The 15,997-nt window shown below is 35.6% G+C and overlaps 1 protein-coding gene across 2 annotated transcripts in view; it reads right to left on the bottom strand.

The window, feature by feature from the left end:
• LOC150089688 (Ig-like and fibronectin type-III domain-containing protein 1) overlaps positions 1-15,997 on the bottom strand; it is a 337,470-nt gene that overhangs the window by 142,542 nt on the left and 178,931 nt on the right. For both annotated transcript variants that reach the window (XM_090389599.1, XM_090389600.1), the window contains 2 exons: positions 13,507-13,778; positions 9,268-9,561 (listed from right to left, as the gene is read on the bottom strand). In XM_090389599.1, coding sequence (XP_090245725.1) covers positions 9,268-9,561; positions 13,507-13,778 — 566 coding nt within the window. The remainder of the gene's footprint in view (positions 1-9,267; positions 9,562-13,506; positions 13,779-15,997) is intronic.

The raw sequence follows: 15,997 nt of genomic DNA on the forward strand, positions 1-15,997 counted from the left end.
CTTAATACATGAAGAATCACTACTGACAATCAGATCAAGAGTATTACTCCCTCTAGTTGCCTCCCAAACATGCTGCTGCAGAATACACTCATCCAATAAATTAACCAAAACCTTGGTAGTGTGAGTGACCAACCCACAAATTCCAGTCAATATCTGGGAAATTAAATCCCTCATTATAAGACTCTGATTTACTGGCCCACTCTATTTTTCTGTACAGTTGTTAACACACTCCTACTCTCAATTTTATGTCACACCAAATTGACTCGACACTGCACTGTCCAGCCATGTTGACTGGCTGTACTTTCTTGGATTTTATGTGTTTCTTAACTAATAGCATAACCCCTCCTCCCTTCCTATCCTGTCTGTCCTTCCTGTACACATTGTACTCCCCAAATTCCATTTCTGCATTCCTTATATCTGTGTGTGTGTGTGTGTGTGTGTGTGTGTGTGTGTGTGTGTGTGTGTGTGTGTGTGTGTGTGTGTGTGTCACACAGATATAAGGAATTCCATTTCTGCATTCCTTATATCTGTGTGACGCCACATCTCTGATATCCCAACAATATCTGCCTTTGATGTTTTCACCAACTCCTGAAATTCATGAAATTTATTTACCAAACTCCTAGCATTGGTGTACACGTAAGTATACATGCACCTATTCTTATTCTTAGCTACCCTAAAATAGCCCATGTATTTGTTTGTTCCACAATGACTCCCAGCAGTCTCTGAAATTCTCTGCACCTTGTTTTCCAGGCTGCTGCTCATTCCAATAGAAGCAGAGCAAGATTCACTTTCTCCTCTGCCAGTGGCTACTGTTAATCTATTAGTCTGTGTATTCCCCACAAGCTAGCAGTTTTCTGACCCACCTAACACTGCCTTGATAGCATCAGCAAATATTAACATTAAATCAAATATCACAGTTTGATTTAATGTTTAATCATTTACTCGAACACATTAATCAGTTCTGTTAAATTTACTTTATTTTACATGATATCATACTTATTTTATATCTTGAACTGTTTGTTCAAAATATGTTTTAATATCTAAAAAAAATTTTTTTATATATATTGAAAACAATATGTAATATATAAAAACTATCTCTCTCTATATATATATATAATAACTATAAGAAAATAAACCATAAAGGGAAATAGAGTAGGGTGAAAAAGAAATAAAGTTGGTATTATGGATCAGGGGCACTGCTTAGGCACATGAACCCTACAACCATAATGTATAAAACTGCAGTATACTGAAATATAACAGCCTTCCCCTATACACTCTCAATATATTATATTATATATATATATATATATATATATATATATATAGAGAGAGAGAGAGAGAGAGAGAGAGAGATATATGTGTATATACACGACCACACACATACTACTCTACCATTAATATTCACACATAGCCGAGTGGTCAGGAGCGAGAGTGCAATAGCTCACATTCTTTGAGTGGACTGGGGTTCAAGTCTGTGATTGTTAAATACGATTAATGTTTGTATTGATGATTTATTGTAAACTCCACTAATCTGGTGGTCATGCTGAGTATAAACAACAACATCCCTCCAGTGATAGTTGGTCATCTCCTACCCAAGCACCACTTGTCAGTTACAACTACCAATATGCTCAAAGGCCTTTGAGAAGACAGTAGTAAGTTTGTGAGTGCAAGATGCCATGATTGACAGAATTAATTTTCTGCCAGTGTGGAATGATAATTGGGTGCCAAATAAACAATCAGTCTATATGTGACATCCAATGGCACTGAAGATCCCTAGGTTGATGATTGGTGATGTGATCAGCAAATGGAGGTGGACTGGTGCTGAAACAATCACAAAACAATCTGGAAAACCTCTGAAGCTGACAAAATGTGGCAAGGAGCACTGCAAAAAAATAGTCCACTCTGAATGCCGGTCAGCATTGTTGGAACACAAAGGCCTTCAGTGAGATGAACAGGACACATCAGTACAGTGCAGTGCACAGGATGCAGCATGATACAGGTTACTACAGTTGCAGCCATCCACAAGCCACCAATCAACCCAACAGGATCTGGAAAGACTGAGCAGATGGGCTGAGAGGTGGCAAATGAAGTTTAACATTGACAAATGTAAAGTACTACATATGGGAAACAGCAACCCCAGAGCAACATATCAACTCTGTGGTACTACACTGACAGTGGTAGAGAATGAAAAGGACCTGGGGGTAATTATGCAGACAGATATGAAGTTCTCTGAGCAGTGCAGACGGGCTGCAAGAGTAGCTCATGGTGTCTTATCAATGATATACAGGAATTTTTCTAGCAGGGATAAGGAGGTGATTATTCCTTTATATAAGGCAATGGTCAGGCCACACCTTGAGTACTGTATACAGGTCTGGAGGCCTCATTTCAAGAAGGATGTAGAGCTGCTGGAACGAGTACAGAGAAGGGCAACAAGATTAGTGAATGGAACAAAGGGTTGCTCTTACGAAGAAAGGCTTAAGTTTTGCAAATTACAGTGTCTGGAGACTAGGCACCAGCGAGGTGATCTGATAGAGGTGTATAAAGCCTTGAATGGTTTGAGCATGCTCAATGCTGATGGGATTCTGCCTCTTGCTCAGAATAATCACCTGAGAGGGCATAAATTCAAATTGAGGAAAGACAGATGTAGGATAGATGTGTGGAAATTTGCCTTTAGCCAGCGAGTAGTTGGTTGGCGGAACAGACTTCCATCCCTTGTTGTGGAAGTTGATAGCCTAAATAAATTTAAGGCTCAGCTGGGCAGATATTTCGAATGAACGGAGGGGTGAAGTGGAAGTTTTTTTCTTTTTGGCTGATGCTGCATAAGCTTGTTTTCTTGCATCATATGCCTCTACTAATGCTAATGCTAGATGCCATCCAGCTTGGTGTAAAGCCCTCCATTCTTGGACCCTAGACTAACCTAATGCAGTTTTGAAGTGAAAAGTTACAGTACATGGTCTACAAGTCTGACAGTCATGCGTGAGAGTGGCAGATATTCAGAAAAAGCTACCTGCCAGACTGTATCATCCTGACAATGAATTCTGGCAGCACAATGGTTTGGCCTGGGTGTTTTGACAAAACCATGAATGCTGAGGTTGACATCCTGGACAATAATGTAATACCTACATTTTAGCAGCACATTAGGGAAGTTCCTTTTCTGTATCAGGACAACACTCATACTACTTGCATTGTGATGGGTTGAGGACATGAGCAAAAAGTTGGACTGAGTCCAGAACACTGACCTCAATCCTAACCAGAGAACCTCTGGGATGAATTGGACTGTTGGTTGTGTGCAAATAAAAACTGCCTAAAAAAACTGAGCTGAACTGGTTGATACTTTGAAGGCCAAATGGTGGAAAATATCAGTGGACATTTACAAAAAACCATGGAGAGTGTTCCGTGGAGACCAAAGGCTGTCAGAAAGGCTAAACATTTCAGCACACCTCATTAGTTTCTTCTGAATAAAGGTTATTTGTAGATATGCAGGTGTTCATATATTAATAATAGGGCAGTATATATACAGTAGAATGTCAGTTATCTGGTATAATCTGAAAGGCTGATCTTTCTTCTTTTTTTTTTATTGATGGTAGTAAAGTAAGCACCAGTTACAGTAATCAATCACGTTTGCAAATTGAATTTTGATTATAATAAGCGAAATATTTAGTTTACTACCTGTTTATAACATATTGTACAAACAAAAAGCCCAATAAATCAAAAACTACAAATTGTTTTATAGTTGTGACTTCTAGAATTCTATGTGACCTTCAGAAATGTGCTTTAGAAAAATATCACAGGCACTACTGAGTTTTCTCAGAAACCACGAGTGAATTTCAGATTAGTTTAGCTCCAGATTCGGTAAGAATAATATCGGCCTGAAACTGTGTAATTTATCATTTTTCTCAATTTTTTATGGAAAAATGTGAATGAAAAGAAAACGCGTAGTTTTAATATTGCAACAAAAAACTGAAATTATTAATATAATTATAAAAGGTGAAAATTTAGGAAATCTCTCCAAAGAGTTTAACGTGGGGACTTCAACAATTTACAACATCAAGAAAAATTCCAATGCTATAACAGAATTTGTGTTGATTATGGATAGTGAAGGAGGATCTAGCAGGAAAAATACTATGTCGAAACCTGAAAATGCTGCTTTAGAGAGTGCACTTTATTTTTTTTTCTTCAGAAGCAAAGTTTAGGTGAACCAGTGTCTAGCCTAATGTTATGTGAAAAAGCATTGGATTTTAATTAAAAATTAAGAGGTAATGAAGACTTTAAGGCAAGTACAGGTTGGCTGAAAAACTTTAAACTAAGACACGGTATACATGAACTAGACATTCAAGGCGAGAAACTTTCTGCAGATGATCTAGCAGTGGTATCCTTTAAAAGTAAGTTCACTTCAGTTAAGCAAATTATGAAGAAAATATTTGTAATTAGTAAATTAATAAGAGGAGTTTACCTCAATATAGTACGTGGAACACTTCCGTGTGATACCCGCCAGAAATTAAAACGGAAAAAACGAAAAAATCGACAACTTACCAATATATTAAAGTAAAATATAAATAATTAAATAATCAATTTAACTCAATTCAAAACAATTAAAATTCAAATTAACGCAATTAAAAGAATCTAACGAAAATATTCAAAACGATTTTCCTTCCTGAAGCTGACAATGCTTTTCGACCGACTGTCGTGATCACAGGAATGAAAATTACCGAATCAGGCTAAACCTGCACCTTAAATAGTGATTATGTGTCTTCGCGCATGCGCGTAAAGGTCCACGCATCGGAGATCAAATATGGCCGCCGAACATTAACAGAATTCTCGTGTAATTTAATTTCAACGGTTTCTGCAATTAATAGTCGCGTATAATTACGTTGAACGTTAAGTATTTTGGCCTCGTAAAATAAAAAAGTATGTTTTTCGTTAATGGCATGAAAGGCTAATTCTGACGCTGCTGAACGAGAAGCACGAACTGAGGCTTCGTGTTGATTTACACGGATATTAAGAGAAAACCGCGTCGAACCCTGATAAGACGAGTCGCAATCACCGCAAGAAATGTTGTATACTAGATCATTAATTTGTGTTGCGAACGCCGAAAGAACCGAGCGATTGTTCAGTATAGTGTGTAACTTCCGTATAGGCCTAGCTATAATTTTAAATTCGGTATCTTTAAAGAATCTGTTAAGCTGTTTGTTTTTTTTTTTTTTTTTTTTTGATTTGGTAGTTGTTGGCGCATCGGCTTCTGTGGCCATATTGCACCTCCCAAGGTTTTTGCAGTACTTTGATCCAAGCCCGAGGCGGGAATCGAACCCGCGACCTTTGGGTTGCCGGGCAGGTACTTTACCCACTCGGCTAGCCCGGTCGGCTAAGCTGTTTGTGCCACTGTTCAACATATGGGACAGAAATAAAGTATTTTTTGATATTATTATTGTTGATTGGTGCAGTATTTTGTATCCTATCCTTAGCTTGTACCCTAATTCGATTTATTGTGTTAATGGGATAACCCCTGTTCAAGAATCTGGTAGTTAATATTTGTATTTCTGAGTCTAAAGCAGAATCCGTCGTTGAATATTTATAGGCATTTAGAAATTGATTAAAGATAATCGATCTTTTGTAGGTGAACGGGTGGTAGCTATTATAATGTAGAAGCATACCGGTGTTTGTGGGTTTTCGATAGATGCTAAATTGTATTTTGTTCGAGTCTCGGGTAAGCGTGAAATTTAGAAAGTTTAATGACTTAGTATCCGTATCTTCCCTTTCCAATGTAAATTTGAGTCTAGAATGAATATTATTAAACGAATGTAAAATGTCTTGGATAGTACTACTATCGGTAATAACTAGAACATTGTCTAAATACCTCCCATAGTATGTGATACGGGGACGAAAAGGTGTCAAATGTATCTGCTCAATCGTTGAGAGATAGATCTCTGACATTAAGCCACTCAGGCTCAAACCCATTGGTAATCCAAAAATTTGTTTGTACACCTTGTCTCGAAAGGTGATGTAGTTAGCCTCAACTAATAGTTTAATTAAGTGAAAAATCTCCTTTATAGGCAGCTTCGTATAATTAATCGGTGTCGAGTTTTTATTTAACATATCCCAAATAATATCTAATGTGTATTCAACGTTTACATTCGTATATAATGAGGTAACATCTAATGAGAATAAATTGTCATTGTCGCCGAGTCTACAGTCTTTAAGATTATTAAATAATGTATCGTAATTCTTAATCCCAAATTGTATAACCTAGAAATAATTCTTAATCCCAAATTGTATAACCTAGATGTTACCTCATTATATACGAATGTAAACGTTGAATACACATTAGATATTATTTGGGATATGTTAAATAAAAACTCGACACCGATTAATTATACGAAGCTGCCTATAAAGGAGATTTTTCACTTAATTAAACTATTAGTTGAGGCTAACTACATCACCTTTCGAGACAAGGTGTACAAACAAATTTTTGGATTACCAATGGGTTTGAGCCTGAGTGGCTTAATGTCAGAGATCTATCTCTCAACGATTGAGCAGATACATTTGACACCTTTTCGTCCCCGTATCACATACTATGGGAGGTATTTAGACGATGTTCTAGTTATTACCGATAGTAGTACTATCCAAGACATTTTACATTCGTTTAATAATATTCATTCTAGACTCAAATTTACATTGGAAAGGGAAGATACGGATACTAAGTCATTAAACTTTCTAAATTTCACGCTTACCCGAGACTCGAACAAAATACAATTTAGCATCTATCGAAAACCCACAAACACCGGTATGCTTCTACATTATAATAGCTACCACCCGTTCACCTACAAAAGATCGATTATCTTTAATCAATTTCTAAATGCCTATAAATATTCAACGACGGATTCTGCTTTAGACTCAGAAATACAAATATTAACTACCAGATTCTTGAACAGGGGTTATCCCATTAACACAATAAATCGAATTAGGGTACAAGCTAAGGATAGGATACAAAATACTGCACCAATCAACAATAATAATATCAAAAAATACTTTATTTCTGTCCCATATGTTGAACAGTGGCACAAACAGCTTAACAGATTCTTTAAAGATACCGAATTTAAAATTATAGCTAGGCCTATACGGAAGTTATACACTATACTGAACAATCGCTCGGTTCTTTCGGCGTTCGCAACACAAATTAATGATCTAGTATACAACATTTCTTGCGGTGATTGCGACTCGTCTTATCAGGGTTCGACGCGGTTTTCTCTTAATATCCGTGTAAATCAACACGAAGCCTCAGTTCGTGCTTCTCGTTCAGCAGCGTCAGAATTAGCCTTTCATGCCATTAACGAAAAACATACTTTTTTATTTAACGAGGCCAAAATACTTAACGTTCAACGTAATTATACGCGACTATTAATTGCAGAAACCGTTGAAATTAAATTACACGAGAATTCTGTTAATGTTCGGCGGCCATATTTGATCTCCGATGCGTGGACCTTTACGCGCATGCGCGAAGACACATAATCACTATTTAAGGTGCAGGTTTAGCCTGATTCGGTAATTTTCATTCCTGTGATCACGACAGTCGGTCGAAAAGCATTGTCAGCTTCAGGAAGGAAAATCGTTTTGAATATTTTCGTTAGATTCTTTTAATTGCGTTAATTTGAATTTTAATTGTTTTGAATTGAGTTAAATTGATTATTTAATTATTTATATTTTACTTTAATATATTGGTAAGTTGTCGATTTTTTCGTTTTTTCCGTTTTAATTTCTGGAGGGTATCACACGGAAGTGTTCCACGTACTATATTGAGGTAAACTCCTCTTATTAATTTACTAATATTATCAACGTAGAACATATTGAGTATTACAGCTCTGATTCATACTATCGAAGAAAATATTTATAATGTTGTTGAGACAGGCTTATTATGGAAAGAATTACTGAGAAAAACCCTAGCCACTAAAAGAGAAATGCCTGCACCAGGTTCTAAGATAAGAAAACAGTGAGTTACAGTTGCTATGTGTGTAAATGTCATTGGGGCACACAGATTGTCCATGCTCATTATCAGTAAGTGGAAAAAACCGAGAGCATTTAAAAATCTTTCTAATTTTTCTGTTTTGTATAAAAATCATAAAAATATCTGGAGATGGATGTTTCTGTTTTCTGAGAATAGTTTATATTTTTTTTATTTAATTAATCTTAATTATTTAATTTAATTGTAAGGTAAGATTAAATTTATTTAAAATTAAATAATTAGAATTTGAATTAAATAATTTTAATTTATTTAATTAAATAATTAGAATTAGAATTAAATAATTTTAATTTATTTAATTAAATAATTAAAATTTTCCAGATAACTTTTATGGTAAGATTATCCGGAAAATTTGGTTATCTGGAAGAGGTCTGACCAATTATTCCAGATAAATGATGCTTTACTGTATATAATAATTTATAAATGTAATTGGTAGAAGTATTATTATAGGAGTTCTCCTCTATATAAGTCCTCCTGTCAAATATCAGCAAGACACATACTTAATTTAAATTAACTAAAATAAAAGGACTTCAGAGTTCTGCAATAAGAAATTTAAATTCAAAATATTAAACTCAAATGTAAAATTCTAAGTAAAAATATTTAAAAAACAAATATAGAAAAGCTATCCTGCTAAAGTCAACTATTTCCAAATTATAGTACTCATTTATCCAATTCATTCAAAACCATTGAAAAGAATAACAGCACCGGTTTAACACAACAGTTTAATTCATTAACAACAAACAATATCAACAGTGTTAACCATTTCTATTTGTTTTTATTTATTTAGTTACAAATCATATTTGTTTTTTTTTATTAATTGACAAATAATATTTGTGTCTATTTGTTTTTATTTATTTATTGGTAAATCATAATACAGAAGAATATTTATATCTATTTATTTTAGTGATATGTAGTGTTCCTAATTATTACAATGTTTTAAAGGGTTTTAAGCATATAATATTAGAATAGCTGCAAATTAGGAATAACAGATAAATGATATAATAAAAATAATTTTTATTCTTTAATATATTCTTCTTTCCAGAGCTGGGATGAGGCACCTGCCTCAGAAACAAGGTTTAAAACATTTAATGGTGTAAATTAAAATTATATAGTTAGGTGGAAGAGAGTGGGGAGTGAACTGAGTAACTGCTTTGGGCACAGAAATACTTCATCTCTGCTCTGATTGTTTTCTACAAAATAAATTAGCATTCACAAAGCAAGGATCAAGTTTCAACTAAATATTCAATGCTTACCTTGGTTCTTTCCACTGGAGAACTGCCCAATTGGGATGAATTATGGTAACCATGAGATCTTGTGGAGGCCCTGGTAAAACTCCATAATGTTCAAGCAAGCAATTTCCATAAACACTCATGTGTTCTAGACACACAAAATGTCTGAAATCTAACTGGGTTACATTGCCACGACAAAAATCCATACAGATATCTGGAAGACCTCTGTGGTGACAGCACTGGGAGTGGTCCACACCTCCAGCCATGCACTCAAAAGTGATATTAGCCCATGGAGCACATACCATGATATCAGAGAGTCTAATAAAATTAATAATTGCTATTTATTACATGATTATAGATAAAAATGATGATAAATAAGCAAAAAAAAAAAACAATATACAGTAAACCCTCAATTTTGTGGACCTTGGATTTAATTAAACTGGATCATAATACAGGAGGTGACCACCACACTGTATTATGAAATAGGAAAACTAAGAACTCGTAAACCATGGTAGCCAACAGCAAGTGTCACAGTCTGTTTATGGATAAGCTCATTATCACATTGCATCCTATTTCTTTATATTATAACCTCACTAACAGTGTATCATCACAAACCTAAGAAAACTAGTGAAAAGAGAAAGCGTGTGCATCTGAGTGTTGTGCAGAAATTAAAGCTGTTAGAGAGGTTAGACTCAGTTGTGTCAATTTCCTACATCTATGAGGCATGGAAAAAAAATCTGCCAGATATTGTAAAAAGCAAGGCTAGGCTTCAAGAGTTTTTAAGGGATCTGACTCTGAAAATTTACTAATGCCTCAACTTTGGCTTCTTATCTCCCACTCTGAACAAAGTTTTCCTGGGCACCACTACATGGTAAATTTTTGTCTACTAATTATGTACTATGCATCAACCAATAAAGTCCAGGTACATAAAAGGTTGTTTTTTATTGTTATATTTTTATATTTCTTTATTTCAGCATATACATAATGTACATACATAAACAAAGTAAACTGTTTAAATATATAAAGGACATTCACTAAAGGCCAACCACTTTCACCCTTTTAGATTATAAAATCAAGGGTTTACTGTATATGTATCTGCAAATGAGAATACCGATCTGCAAAAGACAATTCTAATTAAATTAAATATTATTGCACAAAATTATTAAACTCTTTGTGATAAAAGTGCAATCCCAGAACTGTAGGTAACGTTACTTTTAGCCATTATGTATTGGCACGACACAGCACAGCATGTTGTAATCTAAACTGAGTCACAAACATTGAAAACAAGCTCATTTTTTTTTTAGCACGCAGTTAACAAAAATGACCAGGGCCAGAAAAAAAATAACAACAGACAAATAGAATTGTGTGTATACTATATGGTAATGGTTAGAAAGTAAAAAGATTGGTCCTTGTGGTTGTCACTGACATTCTCTCAGGTATGTAAAGTTGGGCTTGCTACCCGGGAGTCTAAAATGCTAATGGAACTGATATTTGGGTGACACTCAAGTCAAGTGGACCTAATTTCGGCAAAGTCCAGTCTGTGACAGTCATATCCTCTGCTTAAACCTTCAAGATGGTGGGAATGTTAGTAACCCTGAATATAACTCCTAAATGCAAGTCCTGAAATACGGAACCTAGCATACAGGAGGTGACCACCACCCAGATGCAAGGCAACGTAAGCAGAGGTCAAGGTGTGGCACCCGCACCACATGGAGAAATGCCACCGCTTTATGTTACAAGTCAGTACTAGGTGGAAGATGACTCTCATGAACCGGTACAATACAACCACTTTCTTTATTGGAGACGAAGTGGTGGAACCCATGTTAAGTCTCCATAGCAAAGCTCTAGCAACCCTCCCATCTCTTCCATCATGTAGTATGATTGATGTCTTTTTAAGTTATGAGGGAAAACATGGCAAGATCCAATTTTCCTGTAAGGAAGATTGGATCTTGCCATGGGTAAAGCTCTAAAACGGTGTTCAAAGGCCAGCCGCTATATAGTCCACCAGACCGAACCTATCGGTAACACTCTAGGAGGCTTCCAGATCAGCTAGTGTAAAATCCCACTGCCTCTACGCTGCCAGATAATGACTGGAGGGAATCCAAGTAGTGTGTATGTGGTGGGGGATATTGCCAAGGCCATGATATGTCAAGGAGGTGGATATATTTTTACCATGTATATGCCACATCCAAATATTTCATTACTTCATACAGCATGTCCTTCCAGCCTTTTCTTACTACTGAATACATCAAGAAATGTTGAACTAATAGAACAAACTTATCTGCGAAAAGATCCAAACCTCCAAAACACTTCCTCGTTCATTGCGCAAATATACATGGTCTCAGTTCAAATCTCAATGATGTCCATTTCCACTTACAGTCTGCCAAACCCCATGAATTTTTTCTGACAGAATCTCAGTAATCAGTTGATTCAACCACTGCACATCTCAGTTGTCTGAATTATTCACTGTATAATTCCTTTTGCTTCAAAAGTGATAGTTGTACATATGTCCATTCTGATATTCCCTGGCAAAGACTTGGTAATTTGGAATCTATTTTTGATTTCTCTGAATTAAAATCTCACTACTACATTCTGTCAAATTCATCTGTTGCCTCTATCATTGGAATTCTTTGAAACTTGACTTTCTCCAATCCAACTTTCCTAACAGTGAGGTAATTTTCATCTGACATCCATTTAGGCCTAAACCTTGAACAATATTTCTTAGTTGGTATGAAAAGCCTAGTAGCTTCCAAGATTAATTCTTTGAATGCTTCCCATTTTGATTTTGCTGTTGTTATCATCATCAGCTGGTCCCACCATACAGAATTTAAATACTGTCTCAGACCGCCGTAATCACCTTTACGAAAGCAAACACTCTTCCCTTTACCCCGATGGTAGTTACCTCTTTGAGTAAATCCTACTTCAGCACACTGTGATCACTGCCACCTAGTGGTTTCTTTATCTGCAGATTCTTAATGCATGAAGAATCACTACTGATAATCAGATCAAGAGTATTACTCCCTCTAGTTGCCTCGCAAACATGCTGCTGTAGAAAACAATCATCCAATAAATCCACACAAGCCTTGCTAGTGTGTGAGTGAAAAACCCACAAATTCCAGTAAATATCTGGGAAATTAAAATCCCCCATTATAAGATACTCTGATTTACTGGCCACTCTATTTCTCTGTATAGTTGTTTATTATACTCATCAGAGTCATTAAGCCTATAACACACTCCTGCTCTCAATTTTACCTTCCCAGTGCTTATGTCACACGAAACTGACTCGACACTGCTCTGTCCAGCCATGTTGACTGGCTGTACTTACTTGGAGTTTATGTGTTTCTTAACTAATAGCATAACTCCTCCTCCCTTCCTATCCTGTCTGTCCTTCCTGTACACATTGTACTCCCAAAATTCCATTTCTGCATTCCTTATATCTGTGTGACACCACGTCTCTGATATCCCAACAATAGCTGCCTTTGATGTTGATACCAACACTTCAAATTCATCAAATGTATTAACCAAACTTCCAGCATTGGTGTACATGCAAGTATACATGCACCTGTTCCTATTTTTAGCTACCCTAACACAGCCCATGTATTTACTTGATCTGCATGACTCCCAGCAGTCTCTGGAATCGCCTGCACCTTGTTTTCTAGGCTGCTGCTCATTCCAATAGAAGCAGTGCAAGAATTGCATTCACCTCTGCCAGCAGCTACTGTTAATCTATCAGTCCGTATATTCAAAATAAACCAGGGAGCTTGACAGGGTCTATAAGCGACTTGTAATTTAATATAACAATTAAGTCAATAAAATGGCTAAATATAATTAAAAACTTAGCATTCACCGGAGCTACAAAATCTTGTCTTGGATACCCTTACTGATAAAACAAATGATAAACAAAGCAGAAATGCAAATATAATTCGAGAACTAAATGATGGAATAATACTCTTCTTCAATAATCAACTGGAATTCTTAATTTATTCATTCAATAACAAACAGAATATTAATAAAATTTTCCACTACTAAGCTCCATATGGATTTCTTAGATAAAAATTTCTTCACTTTTTTTTTTAACCGACTCTCATAGTATTCATGTTTTGCTACGATGTCCAGTGTAAAGTAAACACTGGACATAGTAGCTGAACATTTTAAAAAGTAAACTAAAATTCACTTCAGTTTTAATTTTATTTCTTTAGAGAGATAAGTAAGATGATCTGGAATAACAGAAACTGTAATATAATTATCACAAGGTGATCTTACCGCGTCTCTTCAGCTCTAGAAGGATCACAAAGGCTGCGTAGACAGCGACCAACTGGAACTCCACGACTTTCACAGCAACTTGTTATATTAGGCAAAGTAGTCACAGGTTGTTCATTAGTGTATGTTGTTATATTTTGTGGATCCAGAGTCAATACTCTAATTGCATATGTGGGTAGGCTACTGCCATGATCATTCAGTGACAACATCTGAATTTCATATATGGTAGTTGGTTGCAAATCACTAATCATAAATGATGTTTTGTTACCGTCAACCTAGAAAAAAAAATTTTTCATTTCATTTTAAAAGTTGTTAAATTTTTTCCTTTAACTTGAAAACCTTAAATTATTTAAATTCTGTTTTGAATTAATAGAGTGTGGCAAAAAAAAAAAAAAAAAATTATATATATAGTGCCTGCACACACACACATATATATATCCTAATTCCTTATTTAAATTTCCTCCTGTTAGTTAAACCTATACCACTGCCTGTGACCACGACATGTAGAAAAAAATTAGTGTGTGTGTAAGTTAGTCGAACAAGCAAAAGAGAGTAAGAAATGAGCTAGCAAAACCAGAGATGGAACACTACGGAAGACACAGAAGGTACAAAAAATAATAAAATAAAAATACTTAATGCTGAAAACCCAATGATTTCAATGTCGTCTTCAAGGGTCATCCCGTCGAAACCACAGGAAAGACAGCAATAAGCAAGGCCTCTGTTTCTGACATGAAATATATGTAGTGAAATACATGAAATATACTAGTGGTAGCGAGGTTAGGCCTAAATGTGGTGATAAAAAAAAGGCATACATATATTTCATGGCTGACCCAGGGTACCCAGCTTTGTTTTGTTTGTTTGTTATTTGGTTTTTAGGAGTATTAGCAACTAAGGCCATATTGCTCCTGGGATATGCAGTAGTCGTTCCCTGACCTTTCCACATCCTCCGTATTTGGTGGTCACGGGCTTGAACCCCGGTCTAATCAAGAAGCGTGTGCTACGCACTGCCGCTCCTACCCACCTGACTATGGAGGCGCCAGTACCCAGCTTATTGCTACTTTTTTGGTCTTACTTCCACTACTGCTAAATTCAAAATTGGTTCACCATTTTTACCATGTGCTATGTATATTTCATGTCAGAAACAAAGAGTATACCACCTAAACCACAGGAGGTATACACTTGACGAAGATGCTGAAATCATAGGATTTTCAGCATTAAGTACTTATTTTTTTTATTTTTCTTGTACCTTCTAGGTTTTCCATAGTTCCAATTCCCATTTTGCTAGCTCGTTACCTATTCTCTTCCTCTCAATCTACCAACTTATATATCCATTATGGTCACTGGGTTCATTTTACTAAAAATGACAGTGTCGCTGGTCCATAAACCATTTAAATTAAATATATTGTAATATTCCTCTTCAACCTCTTATAAATACAATATATATATATATTATTTCACAGTAACTTTCTTGAATTCTTCTTCAAAAAAAGCATGCCATGTGAAAGGTACTACTATTTAATTCTCCTAATATGCAGGGAGCTAAAAATATACAGACAAAAGAATATATTAAGATATTTAACTAATATATTAAGAATATAAGTAAGTTATAATTAATAACAAATTTTACAGGGCAGAAGCTAAAATAAATATCAGATATGAAAAGAATATCTAGATTTAGTTATTATCATTTATAAGTTTTTGGTGCCTCAACTACTCCGGTCAATATGCTATTTTAGGCACTTGAGTTCACATGGTTCACTATGTATTATATCTGCACAACTCTGTGTTCGCACCTCAATTTACATATTGTGCATACAGAAAAACTTAACCTTGTGGGGAAAGACCCACTCCCTCCAGCTGAAGTGACCTATGTGTGTATTCTGTCTGTATGATATATGCATTTATGAGCCAATCTGCATTAGCATTAGTGCATATGATGCAAGAAAGCACACTTATACAGCATCAGCCAAAAAAAAACCTTCCCATTTCACCCATCCATTCTGTGCTGTGCAGTCTAAAAAATCTCACAGTAACTCAAAGCAAGGTGGCAAAGCTCCTACTCCTACACAAGATTGGCTAACTACAACAAAAACTGAAGTAAACTTTTAAAAATTGCTCCAGTATGTAATGGAATCTTAATCTGGGATTACTACCCATCTGCAGAATCTTGCATATGGGTAATAATTTATAGTTAAACTTCAAATTCCATTTCTCAGTCCATTGACCTAATTTTTCAAGATCCTGCTATAGCTTGCCCTGTTTACTGTCACAAACTACCCTGCCATCTTTGTATCATCCGCAAACTTAGACATTAAGCCTGATATACCTCCATCAGTATCATTAATAAATATTGAAAACAACAATGGTCCCAGCACTGAACCCTGGGGGACTACACTGATAACATTAGTCCATGAAGAGCAGTGTCCATTAATAACCACTCTTTGTCTTCTCCCACTCAACCATCCCTTTATCCATTGCAGTAACTTGCCCTTAA

Source organism: Mastigoproctus giganteus, chromosome 2 (genome assembly GCF_048544385.1).
Source record: "Mastigoproctus giganteus isolate SK-2022 chromosome 2, ASM4854438v1, whole genome shotgun sequence".
NCBI classification, from domain to species: domain Eukaryota; kingdom Metazoa; phylum Arthropoda; class Arachnida; order Uropygi; family Thelyphonidae; genus Mastigoproctus; species Mastigoproctus giganteus.